General features: G+C 43.2%; 1 protein-coding gene across 10 annotated transcripts in view; it reads left to right on the top strand.

Annotated features, from left to right (window-relative positions):
- The window catches only part of KCNH7 (potassium voltage-gated channel subfamily H member 7), a 343,414-nt gene extending 341,016 nt beyond the window's left edge, over positions 1-2,398 (top strand). For all 10 annotated transcript variants that reach the window (XM_075117891.1, XM_048868489.2, XM_075117890.1 and 7 more), the window contains one exon: positions 767-2,398. In XM_075117891.1, coding sequence (XP_074973992.1) covers positions 767-1,033 — 267 coding nt within the window. In that variant the 3' untranslated portion in view covers positions 1,034-2,398. The remainder of the gene's footprint in view (positions 1-766) is intronic.
- Positions 2,399-14,558: the final 12,160 nt, after the last annotated feature.

Here is a 14,558-nt window from a genome sequence, read left to right as displayed (position 1 = left end):
TAAGAGACAGCCCCAAGTCACAAAAGGCTAGATTGTGGTTAGCCCTGCAGGGGACCATGTACAAGGACTCAAGAAATCTCCAGTCTTGACCCAAGGCTTGCCACTGTCCAAGTCTTTAAAGCCTTGAGCCAATTCTTGTTTGCACTGACTATGCAGAAACTCAACTGATGCATCCAGGAGTGTATGCTGCCTAAGTGGGTGGGGGAGGATTACACTTCCTCAGCACTCCTGGAGGTAATGTACATGTGCCAGAGAGCTGCCACCAGGGCATCTCTGCACACTTTCTATCACAGACTCTGACTTAAAAGATACAGAATAACCCAGTGTTTGGATCTGTATCCAGATCCACACTGCCCCAAAGTTAGGAATTTGATACAGTCACAGATTTTGATTCTGAACTGCCTCAGATTTCAGAGGTATTCAGACCCAGGAGCTCAGTGTTGGTCCATCTCAAGACAGTTCAGTCTCTAATTGAAAATTTTCTTAAGATATAGAACCAGGAACAGCTAGCCTGAGGAAGAACGGGGGGATTCCCTGGTTTCTCCTCCAAATAAATCCTGGGCAGATTTGCATTCAACTACAATTAATCAAACACAGTATTTAGTGAAAATCATTGATTTCTCTGCTCATGTTGCAGACTCGGTTTGCAAAGAATGGTTTGGTTTGGTTTTTGTTTTGGATTTTGTTCATTTTCAGTAGAAACAGGAGTTTCCCATGAGACTGTTTTAAATATATTGTCACCTTATTTTTTTTTCCTTTCTCTCAGTGTCCTGAATTTCTAGACCTTGAAAAATCAAAACTTAAATCCAAAGAATCCCTCTCAAGTGGAGTGCATCTTAACACAGCCTCAGAAGACAATTTGGCTTCTTTTTTAGAACAAGAACATGACCGGTCTTTAGAGTTTCACCCACGGCATTGTAAAACTTATCTCCATTCCATTAGGCATCCTTCCTTGCCAGATTCTTCCCTAAACACTATAGGAATCTTGGGTCTACATAGGCATGTTTCTGATCCTGGTCTTCCTGGGAAATAATCCTTTTATACTATTACTTCACATAAAATGTAAGTGCTTTTAATGGCTGTCTCCCCACCCCACCCCCCTTTTTTTTTTTTTTTTGTATTTAAATCCTCTATACTTGACTCAGGGGCTACAAGGATATACCATTATATGCAAAAGTACTGTATATTTTCCTAAATTTGAAGCTTGTAAGGTAAAGTTGAGCAGTTACAATGTAAATATATACATATAAAATGTATGTTCCAAATGTAAAACTGCCAGCATTCTCAAGGCACCTTATATTTTTTAATTTTTTTAAAACACATGCATGTTCTGAAATTACAATTTATGTTGCATGGAAATTACCATTTACTGATTTCACTGAAATGGTACTTTATTGTGGATATGCCTTCAAAGCAAATAAGAGACCAGGTGATGATGATGATAATCCACACGGTCATAACTCATATTCACTGAGCTATTCTAGTTCAAGCCGAAACCTTCTTCCAACTCACATTTGAAAAGATACAATTATCCTTCTTGTATTGAGCATTTTACAGTCAATGGTCATCATTCTGCTGCTTAGAGAAAGAATAAGAGAACAATGTCTATCAGGTTCTAAAACATGAAGATATAGTACAGAAAGCAGCCGCTTCAAAGCGAATTGAACGAGGTCACTATTTTAACAGACAGAACAACAATACTATACAATGGGAAAGTATCGTCACTGATTGCATCTACAAGACCACGCTAACTGAATAATTTAGGTTTTTAATATTTTGGGCTTTTTATTTTTATGCTCATCATGACTAAAAAGTTGGCTATCATAAACAGGCAGGTAGTTCTCATCTGTCACCCAAACATTATCAAATGCAATAAATATAATTTCTATGTAATACAGAAGACTGCGTTCCTTTTGTTCAGTGCGAACTACTAACAAGCTGTATAATTAAAATATTTTACATGTTTTCTTTTTATAATTATCATAATTGTTGTTTGTGATATCTCTTTTTACCTACTGGTCCCTCCATAGAGAGCTAGAGAATATATATATATATACACACATACATACACACACACACACCTATGTGCATTTGTATGTGTATACATATATACGTATATGTAATGTATATGTATATACATACAAATATGTGTGTATATATCTACACATGTATGTGAGTATAAATATATGTACATATACATATGTACATATGTAAAATCACTTTAAAGTACAGTTGTAAACTTTCTTATTACAAAACAGGTAATCTTGTGTCCAAAGCTGACTACACTAGAATAAATTGAGTTCAGGTCCATAGGCTTTAAATACAGTATGTACTGTATATGCATAATGCTTTGTCAATACTTAGATTTAATTTTATTAAAATATTATACTGCTTCAAATAGTGTGTTTGTTTTAGAAATAACTGACCTTTTTTATTCCTGTTTTTAAATATCTAAAGGTGGTCATGTGATTTTCTAATCCTAAATGAAGCTTTAAAGTAGAAATCCCCTTGGAGGGGAACTCTGCTGAGTTCTGAAAAAGCAGAGACACAGGCAAGTTAGTGGGTGGGCATATATAATTTAAACTATAACCCAACTGAAACTAAGGCTCTAGAAATGCTAAGGACTGAGGCAATGGCGATTGTCCCTCTCACATACAAGCACTGGTTCTGGCAGGTCAGAGTTTATAGTAGTGCCCTCACAGATTTTATATCTTGATTCATGGAAGCTTTAGTCATATCTAGCCAGTAGATAAACACAAGAGTCTCCTCCCCTTACGCCATTGGGTTAGTCATGATTTTATTTGTGTGTATGGAAATCAAATTTAACTTACTAATTTACACTGTTGCAAGTGAGAAGAGAATCAGGCCTTTAGCACATCCTCTTGCTCATTCTAGTTTTACATCAGCGGTGAAAGAACCCAACCCTGAAAGGTGTGGGGCGTCCTCAACTCCAACGGCAATCAGGAGATGTGGTGGTGGTTTCATACTTCCCAGGACTAGACCCTCAGTGAGCTCTGAATCAGGCCCAGTAGCATTCTCTGCTCAGAATCACTGAAATGAAACAGAGATGCTGAACAATGAGTAAATATTGTCTACCTTCACCTTTTTGTGCTGTAAGAGTTCATTGTTTCTGCTTTATCATAACGAAGCAACCATCTGCTGAATGTTAATGCCGATTACCAAGTACAAATCAGCACAATTTCTAGCAAAACCACAAATACTTTTGTAGATTAAAAATAGTCTGATTTAAATTAAGAATTAAATTAAAGTAAATGAGAAAGGCAGAGTTTAGCGAATTCATTTCATACTATAGCTTTCCACAATCATGCAGTGGGATGAACTGTAATACACAGGCCAGGGACAGCTCAGAGGAGTACAGCTGCTTCTCCTTTCACGAGCCAGGAGAGGGATAAGGGGAGGAGCTCTCCCTTTGCATGTAGCAGAGGAGGTCTCCCCAGGCAGAGGACTCTGAAGTGGGAGCTGCTGAAGGGGATGGTGCTTGGATAAGAAGTTTCTGGGGCTCCCAGCCTCTTGCCAGTAGATGGATCAGCAAAACGTGATGAGGGAAGTCATAGTATCACAGCTAGGAGACATCCATTCTCCAGTAATGGGGGAAAGATCAGTCCACCCTTCAAGTGGCAATGAGGGAGGAAGACCCACTGCCTCCAGCTCTTTCTCCCCTCAGGGAGCACATAACGTAAGATTCTGTACAAAACCCTATCTTTGGAATGGTTTTAATTTTCTACATTGCATGAAATGGCATCAGGTATTTCAAACATTTCTGGCCAAGTCCCACCATTGTCCCTCATTCTTGTTTTTGAATCAGTAAGATGGCTCCATCTTGGTGACGTTTACATTTATAGAAATGGGCATGGAACACCTACTGTCAAGGCTGAATCCCCACTCTGTCACTTTGAGTGCAGAAGGTAGGGAGGGGCCTGCAAGGATTCTAAAAATTAATACTTGCCACTCCAGGCTTGTCCCTCTCACGTACAAGATTATAGCTTCTCTCTGACCTTGGCTTGGTAAACGCTGCCACCACCCAAATGCAAAAAAACCCCTTTGAATCCAGGAAGGAGCACTTGGGAATTCCTCCCTGTGGGGTACCCTTCTAGCCTTTTCACACACACACACACACCCTCCCCGCCCCTGGGAAGAGCTGAGAAAGAAAACAAAGGAAATTAGCTGTGGCTACCAGCTAATCAAATAACGTGCACAAACCTCTTAGGACACCAAAAATCCAATCCAGTTCTTTAAAAAGGTGCATTTTATTAAAAACAAAAAGGAAAAAAATACATCTGGAACTTAGGCTTTTTACTAGATCTTAAAAGAAACAATTACAAAAATTAAGCACCCAAAATAGCTTTCTTGGGGGTTCAGCTTAAAGTTTACAAGCAAACAAAAGCATATAAGGTTAGCACTGAGGAGATCCACAAGCCAAAATAATTTTAAAAAAACAAACCCCTAATCGCGTCTATTTGAACATGCCCTGTCCAATAATTTCTTCTGGGTATGGAAGATGAATTTTTACACCTGGTTCAAGCCTTACACAGCATTCCTGCCTCCCTCTGTTCCCTTCTTTCCCAGAGGGACACAACACACAAACAAAGGGAAAAAAAATGTCCCCATTTTAAAAAGTTCTATTCCTCCCATTGGCTCTTTTGGTCAGGTGCCCACTCCTTTTCCTTTACCTGGGGAACTCTGTTAACCCTTTACAGGTAAAGCAAGCAGAGAACAGCCACCAAGAGGCACTTTATAGCTAACTGGCTGGCTGGGTGTCCATAAAAGGAAGCTACCCCCATCCTTCATTTATCACACACTCCCGAAATCACAGATGGTGCTGGCCAGCCTGGTTCAGGTCAGGTCCACACCGGCTGGGATTTCTTCCTGGAGGTTTAGGAAACAGAGTTAATAAGATACATGCACCTCTAATTTTATTAATAATTACATGAAGAACTAAACAGTACTTTTTACATTTCAAGGACTACAATACTTGGAATACAGGGAGATTTTTACCCAGCTGATTCTGGGAAACCTTCCTGGGACAGTGCATCAGCCACTTTGTTAGAGGCTCCTGAAATGTGTTGTATTTCAAATCAAAGTCTTGAAGAGCTAAATTCCACCAAAGAAGTTTTTTGTTAGTCTCTTTGACTGTTTGAAGCCACTTCAGTGCAGCACGGTCAGTCTGCAGGTGGAACTGCCGTCCCCAAATGTATGCGTGTAGCCTTTCCAGAGCATACACAATGGCGTAACATTCTTTTTCTGAGACTGACCAATGGCTTTCCCTCTCAAAGTTTTTTGCTGAGAAACACGACAGGATGGAATTGTTGATCTGGTCCTTCCTGCATTAAAACTGCTTCTACACCATGCTTGGACGCATCTGTGGTTATGACAAACGGTTGGTCGAAGACTGGGGCCCTCACTACAGAGTCAGACGTAAGGGCTGCCTTAAGCTGGTAAAGGCTTTCTGACACTTCTCAGTCCTCTGAACTGCATTTGACTGTTTTTTCCTGGTCAGTTCTGTCAGTGGGGTGGCAATTTAGCTGTAGTGTGGTACAAATTGTCGGTAATACCAGGCCAAGCTCAAGAAGGATTGGACCTGCTTCTTTGGCTTAGGGACAGGCCGATTTTGGATAGCATTTACCTTAGCCTGTAGGGGGTTGATAGTACCTTGACCCACCCGGTGTCCAAGGTACGTTACCCTGTTTAGGCCTATTTGACACTTTTTGGCCTTAACGGTTAATCCTGCCTCCCTTATGTGCTGAAAGACAGGTTGAAGGTGTTCCAAGTGTTCGGCCCATGAATCTGAGAATATAGCCACATCGTCAAGGTAGGCGACTGCAAATTCCCCAAATCCAGCCAGAAGGTTATCTACCAGTCTCTGGAAGGTGGCGGGTGCATTTTGCAGTCCGAAAGAGAGCACATTAAATTCATACAGCCCTACATGGATGATGAAGGCTGACCTTTCCTTGGATGGGTCATCTAGCGGCACTTGTCAGTATCCCTTAGTTAAGTCTAAGGTGGAGATGAACTGGGCACATCCAGTTTCTCCAGTAGCTCATCTGTGCGTGGCATTGGATGGTTTTCTGTGCGAGTTACAGCATTTAGTTTACAGTAGTCCACACAAAAGCGATTTCCCCATCTGGTTTGGGAACCAGAACCACTGGAGAGGCCCATGCACTCTGAGGGGTGGATTACACTCAACTGTAACATGTCCTTGATCTCCCTTTCTATTGTGGTTTTGGCTTGAGGAGCCATCCGGTAGGGTTGGGCTCTAACTGGGCAAGCATCACCTGTGTCAATGGAGTGGTACGTCCGTTCTGTCCATCCTGGGGTGGCTGAAAACTTTGGCACAAAGCAGGTGCAGAGCTCCTGGATTTCTGTCGCTGCTTATGCCCAAGGGTCATGGAAAGGCTCACCTCTTCCATGCCACCATTGCTTTTTCCGTCATAGTCGACTCCTTTAGGCCACTCAGCGTCATCTCTCTCCTGGGCTTTAAACTGGAGAACCTTGATTTCTCTGGAATAAAAGGATTTTAGAGAATTAACATGGTACACTTTGGGTTTTAGGGTAGGGTCTGGGAATGCTATGAGGTAATTAACAGATCCCAGGTGCTCTCGGACCATAAATAGCCCCTCCCATGATGCTTCCATCTTATTCAGGACCATGACTTGGTCACTTACTTCGAAGGAACACTCTCTGGCATGTTTATCATACCAGGCCTTTTGCTCCTGTTGAGCATCCTGTAGGTTTTCTCGAGCAAGGGCTAGAGAGTCTTTGAGGGTATTTTGCAGGTTGGTTACAAAGTCCAAAATATTAGTTCCTGGAGAAGATGTAAGCCACTCCCATTGCTGCTTTACCAGCTGCAAGCCCCTTAACTTCATGACCATAAATGAGTTCAAAGGGTGAAAATCCCAACCTGGGATGTGGTAGAGCCCTGTAGGCAAAGAGCAACTGCTGCAACACTAGGTCCCAATCACTGGAGTGCTCATTCAAGAATTTACGTGTTATGGCCCCCAAAGTCCCATTAAACTTTTCCACTAGGCCATTTGTTTGATCGTGGTAAGGGGTGGTGTAACGAGGGCTTCCTGTTCGCCCTCGCACTATGGGACCTCTGCGCCCACAAATCAGCCAGAGACCTCTTCTGGGTGCAATCACCAGTGCCTTTTATTTACAATGTCAGCTATCACCGCCTTCCATTTACAGACTGCTCCAAACTAGCAACCTAGGAGACAGCTAGTTTCTCCCGCAAGCAGGAATGCACAGCCCTTGCTTCCTCCCTTTCCTTTCTGCCCCCTTTCACTTCCTTCCTGCCAGCCCTATATAGCTCCCTAGCTAATGAGGCCTGTAGGTGCTTCCCTTATATCAATTAGGTGTGGCATACTCAGACACCCCAATTAATGCTTCTTAATTGGAGCTGGGCTAACAGAGGACTGGCTCAGGACTTCCTGGCCAGCACTCTGTCACATGTAGCAACCAAGTAGTTCACCCCATGAGCTTCCTAAAGACATTTCATGGTCCAGCTGTCGTTAATTCCTGAATCTGTAAGGATGTCGGAGGGCCAACCTACCCTCGCAAAAATGTCTGCCAATGGCTGGCTTATGCTTTTAGCTGTGGTGTTGCTTAGAGCTACTGCTTCCAGCCATCGGGTGGCAAAATCCATGAAAGTCAGTATGTACAGCTTTCCTCTGTGTGTCTTCTTAGGGAAAAGACCGAGAATATGCACAGCTACACGCTGAAATAGAACCTCAATGATGAGGAGTGGCCGGAGAGGGGCCTTGACCTGGTCTTGGGGCTTTCCCACCTTTTGGCACACCTCACAAGACTGGACATAGGTAGAAACATCCTTGCCCATCCCCTCCCAGTGGAATGACTTCCCCAAACAGTCCTTGGTCCTGTTCACCTCAGCATGGCCACTAGGGTGATCGTGGGCTAAGCTCAAGAGCTTTTCCCTATACTTAGTTGGAACTACCAACTGTCTCTGAGGATGCCAGTCCTCCTTGTGCTCACCAGAAAGAGTCTCCTTGTATAAGAATTCTCCTTCGAAAACAAATCTGGACCTGTTAGAAGAGCTGAGAGGCAGGGGGTCACTCCATGCCACTGTCCAAGCTCCCTTGAGTCTCTCATCCGCTTCCTGCTCTGCCTGGAACTGTTCCCTTGATGCTGGAGACATTAGTTCTTTGCTGGGTGGTAGACTTGGGCTTGGTCCCACTGGAAGCGATGCAGCTGATGGGGTTGTTTCTGTCGACTGTGAACTGCTCTCCGCTGATGCAGTAGGTGGTATTTCAGGCTCCAGTCAAGCCTCTTGCGCCAGTTTAGCTGCTGCTGCAGGTGCAGGCTCTGTGGCGCCCTTTGGTGCTGGCTCCCCTGACTCTGGTGGGGTTGTGAGCATGACCTCTGGTGCTGACTGCTCCGCCAGTTCCAATTCTTGGACTGGGTCTGGCTGGGTCCCAGGAACTGGCTCTACAACTGCTGCCAGAGACTCTGGTCTGGAGTCTCGTCCCACCATCTCTGGCTGGGTTCCTGCAGGAGGCTCAGGAATGGAGTTAGGTGTGGAGGCCTTTTAGACCATCTCCACCCTTTTTGTTAGCCTCACATGGTTGGCTAAGTCTTCTCCCAGCAGCATGGGAATGGGATAATCGTCGTAGACTGCAAAAGTCCATATTCCTGACCAGCCCTTGTACTGGACAGGCAACATGGCTGTAAGCAAGTTAAAAGAATTGGCCTTAAAGAGTTGCACCATCACTTGGGCCTCTGGGTTGATGAATTTGGGGTCCACCAGGGATTGGTGGATAGCTGACACTATGCTCCGGTGTCTCTCCATGAAGTAACCTTCCTTCCGCCCACACTCACAGTTTCCCTTCACTCTGTGGGTATTTGTGAGACATCTGGGCCTGAAGGCTCTTAGTGGGACTCCGGGGTGATGAGTTGTAGTCGGCTGATGCTCTTGGGACAGTTGGCCTTTACATACCCCAGCTCGTTACATTTAAAGCATCTCCCAGCGGACTGGGGACTGGGGTGAGGTGGGTGGTTGGAGAGTGGGATGGTGGGGCGAGAGGGCATCTGGGATCTCCCTGGCTGTGTGGAGGGCTCCTCCTTGTGAGGTGGGGCTTTGGGCTGACCCCGATGGTGGGGTGTTATCTCTAGTTGCCCCTTCTGGTATCCGCTCCAACTGCTACTAGCTTTCTTCTTCTCCACTACCTCCACCCATTAAGTTCCAATCTCCCTCACCTCGGTTACAATTTTGGGCTTCCCATCTAGGATGTACCTTTCTGTTTCCTCAGGAACACCCTCTAAGAACTGCTCCATTTGCATTAGAAGAGATAGATCTTCCAGAGATTTAACACTTGCTCCTGATATCCAGGCATCCCAATGTTTCACAATGTGGTAGGCATGTCTGAAAAATGCCACGTCTGGTTTCCAACTTAGGGCTCTGAACCACCGATGGGGATGCTCAGGTGTTAGTCCCATTCTAATTCTGACCTTTTGTTTAAAAAGTTCGTACTTGTTCATGTGTTCTTTAGGCATTTTAGCTGCCACCTCTGCTAAGGGTCCACTGAGCTGCGGCCTCGGCTCCACCATATACTGGTCTGGAGGGGTGCTGTACCCAAGGCAGGCCCTTTCAAAATTTTCTAAGAAGGCCTCTGTATGATCACCTACCTTGTAGGTGGAGAATTTCTTGGAATGGGGAGCGGTACCTGGAGAAGGCCTGTTAGGGTTACCTGGTTGATCCAGCTTAGCCTTTTCCAGCTCTAAGCACTTCAGCTCCATTTCTGCCTCCAAGTGCTTCATTTGCAAGCGCTTTTCCTCTCTCCTCTCCTCTGCTTCCACCTCCAAGCACTTTGTCTCCGCTTCCAAGCACTTTGCCTCTGCTTCCGCCTCCAAGTGCTTGATCTCCACTTCATCTCTAGGTAGAAATTCCTTTCTGCCTCAGTTAGAACTCGGCCTGAGTTAAAGGCATCCCTCCATCCTGGCACTGGGATCTCGGGTTGGGGAGGGCTGACCCTTCCCTCTTGGGAAGTTCCGGGTCCCCCATCCTTTCCCTGCTTTTCTGTCATGGAGCTGGATGTCTGGTCTTGATCTGGGTCTGTCTTCTCTGGGGCGTGCCACTTTGGGAAGACTGGTTGCTCTAAGGTTTTGGTGCCTGACCTCAACCGCATGCACAAGCTGCCCTTGGCTTGGTAAACGCTGCCACCACCCAAATGCAAAACAAACCCCTTTGAACCCAGGAAGGAGCACTTGGGAATTCCTCCCTATAGCCTCAAGCCCTTTCACACCACCCAGCCCCGGGGAAGAGCTCAGAAAGAAAACAAAGGAAATTAGCTCTGGCTATCAGCTAATCAAACAACGTGCATAATCCAATCCTGTTCTTAAAAAAGGTACATTTTATTAAAAACAAAAAGGAAAAAATACATCTGGAATTTAGGCTTTTTGCTAGATCTTAAAAGAAACAATTACAAAAATTAAGCACCCAAAATAGCTTTCTTGGGGTTCAGCTTAAAGGTTACAAGCAAACAAAAGCATCTGGGGTTAGCACCGAGGAGATCCACAAGCCAAAATATATATTAAAAAAAAACCCTAATTGCATCTGTTTAAACATGCCCTGTCCAATAATTTCTTCTAGGTATGAAAGATTAATTTTTATACCTGGTTCAAGCCTCACACAGCATTCCTGCTGCCTTCTGTTCCCGGAGAGACAACATGCAAAGGGAAGGTTTTTTCCCCATTTTAAAAAAGTTCTAGCGTTCCCTTTGGCTCTTTTGGTCAGGTATCCACTCCTTTTCCTTTACCTGGGGAACTTTGGAGTAATTGTGGCATCTTAGAGACAAACAAATTTATTTGAGCATAAGCTTTCGTGAGCTAAAACAGGTAAAGCAAGCAGAGAACAGCCACCACGAGGGACTTTATAGCTAACTGGCTGGCTGAGTGTCCATAAAAGGAAGCTACATCCCCCCCCTTCGTTTATCACACCTATCCAGCTCCATCCACGGCTGAAACACACCCACCCTTCTTCATGTAGCTGGCTATGGCCTGCCTGAGCACAACTCCACTCAAGTAAGTTTCTTCTCTTGCTCCCATTCTCTCCTTTGCTGCTTCTATCGCCACCTAGTGAAGTCATGCCACATTACCCTAGAACTTCAAGACTTGTGTCCAATATCACGGTGCACTTCCTCCTATTTTGATTGACTTTAACCACTGATAGAAGAATCTGAGAGGTAAACTAATAAAGGAATCTAAGGTGAATATCTGCATAAAGAGTGAATGTGTCAGCCGTTTACAACTATTCTTAAGAAATGTTTGAATTCTCTCACATATTGGCAGATTAATTTCTTAGCTGGCCTCTGCACATCCTTAGAGCCCTTTGTACAAACTAGATGAAAATATGATGATGTCTGTAGTTAATATCAACAAGCTGGAGCATCCTTTGCATTATTTTAGCCACATACGAATTGTATGGCTCTGGGAGCCAGTTTATCAAGTTCAAATCTCTCTGAGTTGGAAGGTTGGCAAGGGACCATGAAAATTTTCTCCGCTCCCCAGCTACCTTCCTGGGAGCCTGGTGTTTAGAATCCCTTAATGTTCAAAACCTGGAAGTGAACGTGTCTAGCATTTGGTCCAGAGACTGAAGCTACTTTGGATAGGTTGTAATGCCAGCTGAACACTAAATGTGCAGAGCATCCCATCTGCACATGTATGTAGAGTGGCCTCCCTGCAGACAGATAGCCATGACCAAGTCCCTTGGAGGCCCATTGGATTGCAGTGTAGGAATTGAAAGGTCATTAGTTTCACCATGGTACTGTATAAAAGCCATGGTAAGGGAGAAGAAAAGTCAGTGCTGCTGCATGAAGGGTCAACTGACTCCACAATCCCTGGGAAGAGCTAGTCCCATCTAAACTCCACAATCCCCTTTCTCCCTTCAGCGGGACGATTCGTAGGAAATCTCAGTTTCCCTTGAAGAGATTTCCTGTCACTATGTCCCTTCCCGTGGATTTCTCAGTTTTCGGATCTTTTGGTCACTTTACATAGTTTTACTTTTATTTACTACATCAGTCACCTCTTGGATGCTCCTTTAGTGCTACTTTCCTCCTTCCATTTTACTTTAAATTAAACTGTGCTGTAGTGGCCTGCTTGATTCTTCCAGTGCTGAAGGCAATGAAAGTTTGCCCCTGACTTTAATGGGATCTAGGTGAGGTTGTAAGTGTGCTTTTTTTAAAGAAAGATAAAAAGTGGCCAACTGTACCTGTTATTGAAACCCCAATCTGCCTGACAACTGGAGCTGGGAGAAGATCCAGCACTTGTTGTACTCGAATGAGCCCGTCCAGTGATTGGTTTCAGTGGCACTTTCCTGGGGCCACATTTATCTTTCACATTTTTATGTAAAAACCTCAATTATATTCTGTGTCTTTAATTTTTTCTATATAAATTCAAATTTGCCAGTTGCAAGGAAGTATCCTAGAAATTCACAAATGGCTACTGCAAGGTAAAGCAAAGGGTGTTTTAAATATAATGGGCCAGCTGGTATAAATCAGCATACTATCCATGAAGTTACACTGACTTACTTCATCTGAGGAGCTGACACTGAGTTTAAAGATATTATTCACAGCTGGGACACCAGGCAAGGGTAAAAAAATATGCACAAAAAACTATGTTAAAAGAACATTATTAATGTTGCAAAGTCAAGAACTCAAAAGTTAGAAAATATCAGAATTAAAGTGTCTCATGCAACCTGAATTCTCCCCAGTTGTGCCTATGCATTATGATACAGTCTTTAATTGCATGATCACATACTATATTTTCCACAGGATGCCTGTTTCATTCAGTGCATGTTTTCTGACAGCTAAATCCAAACAGCAAGACTTCTTCAGTGAATTCTTATTACTTAAAAAATATTTTACAGCTTATATATATATAATGATTATTCATTTAACAGGTTTTACTTAAAATTAAGGGATTTTGATAAGTTTATTTTTAAAAAACAGGCAAGAGCAAAACTTGCTGGTGTATGAAACTACCAGTCCCCTTGAGAGGAACCTTAATTTTTCAGCCTTCTTAAGCTTTATAATATGTGTATACTGCAAAATTACATGGAAGCTCCATTTTATTTTTTGTTCTTCCTTCAAGGCCCACTCTTTTCATTACATCTTTTCTTTTCCACTCTTCCTTTTCTTCTGATACCAAGAAAGGAAAAATAATATGTCCATTTTTGTTTGTGAGAGTGAAGATGTTGGCCTGGCTTGTTCTTTTTGACTACTATAGATGTCAGCTGATACCTACTAAAAGCACGTATTGGTAGAGATGAAATTACGCACCAACATTCAAATCTGGATGAGACCTAAATTTGAGGATTTTGCTTTAGGCCCATCTCTGTTTAATGAGCCTGGATGGAATATTACTTAGAGTCTGCAATGTGGCAGGAGAGGGGCACAGCTTCTATAATGAAAGCTGGATGTAACATTCCATCATAAGTTTTCAATTATTTACAATATTAGTTATGTTGACTAGTCCTGCATTTTGAACATGAGTATATACTACTATTTTGAGCCTGATTCACCTTTCTCTAAATCAGGAATAAGTAACTCCAGGGAAGCCAACAGAGTTACAAATACCAAATTTTACACCAGTTTCAGGCTAATTGTTAAGAAGAACAATTTTTCTCCCTCCTCCTTGTAAAAACCTTTTATTGTTATCATGTCCCCTCTCAGTCTTCTCTTCTCCAGACTAAACAAACCCAATGTTTTCCATCTTCCCTCATAGGTCATGTTTTTTAGACCTTTAATAATTTTTGTAGCTCTTCTCTGGACTTTCTCCAATTTGTCCACATCTTTCCTGAAATGTGACACCCAGAACTGGACACAATACTCCAGCTGAGGCCTAATCAGCACGGAGTAGAGCGGAAGAACTACTTCCTGGGTCTTGCTTACAATACTCCTGCTAATACATCCCAGAATGATGTTTATTTTTTTTGCAACAGCGTTATACTGTTGACTCATATTTAGCTTGTGATCCACTGTGACCCCCAGATCCCTTTCTGCAGTACTCTTTCCTAGGCAGTCATTTCCCATTTTGTATGTGTACAACTGATTGTTCCTTCCTAAGTGGAGTATTTTGCATTTGTCCTTATTGAATTTCATCCTATTTACTTCAGAACATTTCTCCAGTTTGTTCAGATCATTTTGAATTTTAATCCTATCCTCCAAAGTACTTGCAGCCCCTTCCAGCTTGGTATCGTCTGCAAACTTTATAAGTGTAGTCTCTATGCTATTATCTAAATCGATGAAGATATTGAACAGAACCGGACCCAGAACGAATCCTTTCAGGGCCCCACTTGTTATGCCCTTCCAGCATAACTGTGAACCACTAATAACTACTCTCTGGGAATGATTTTCCAACCAGTTATGCACCCACCTTATAGTAGCTCCATCTAGGTTGTATTTCCCTAGTTTGTTTATGAGAAGGTCATGAGAGACAGTATCAAAAGCCTTACTAAAGTCAAGATATACCACATCTACCGCTTCCCCCCTATCCACAAGGCTTGTTACCCTGTAAAAGAAAGCTAT

The sequence above is a fragment of the Caretta caretta genome, chromosome 11 (assembly GCF_965140235.1).
Source record: "Caretta caretta isolate rCarCar2 chromosome 11, rCarCar1.hap1, whole genome shotgun sequence".
Lineage (NCBI taxonomy): Eukaryota > Metazoa > Chordata > Testudines > Cheloniidae > Caretta > Caretta caretta.
This window is presented reverse-complemented; position numbering and strand designations above follow the sequence as displayed.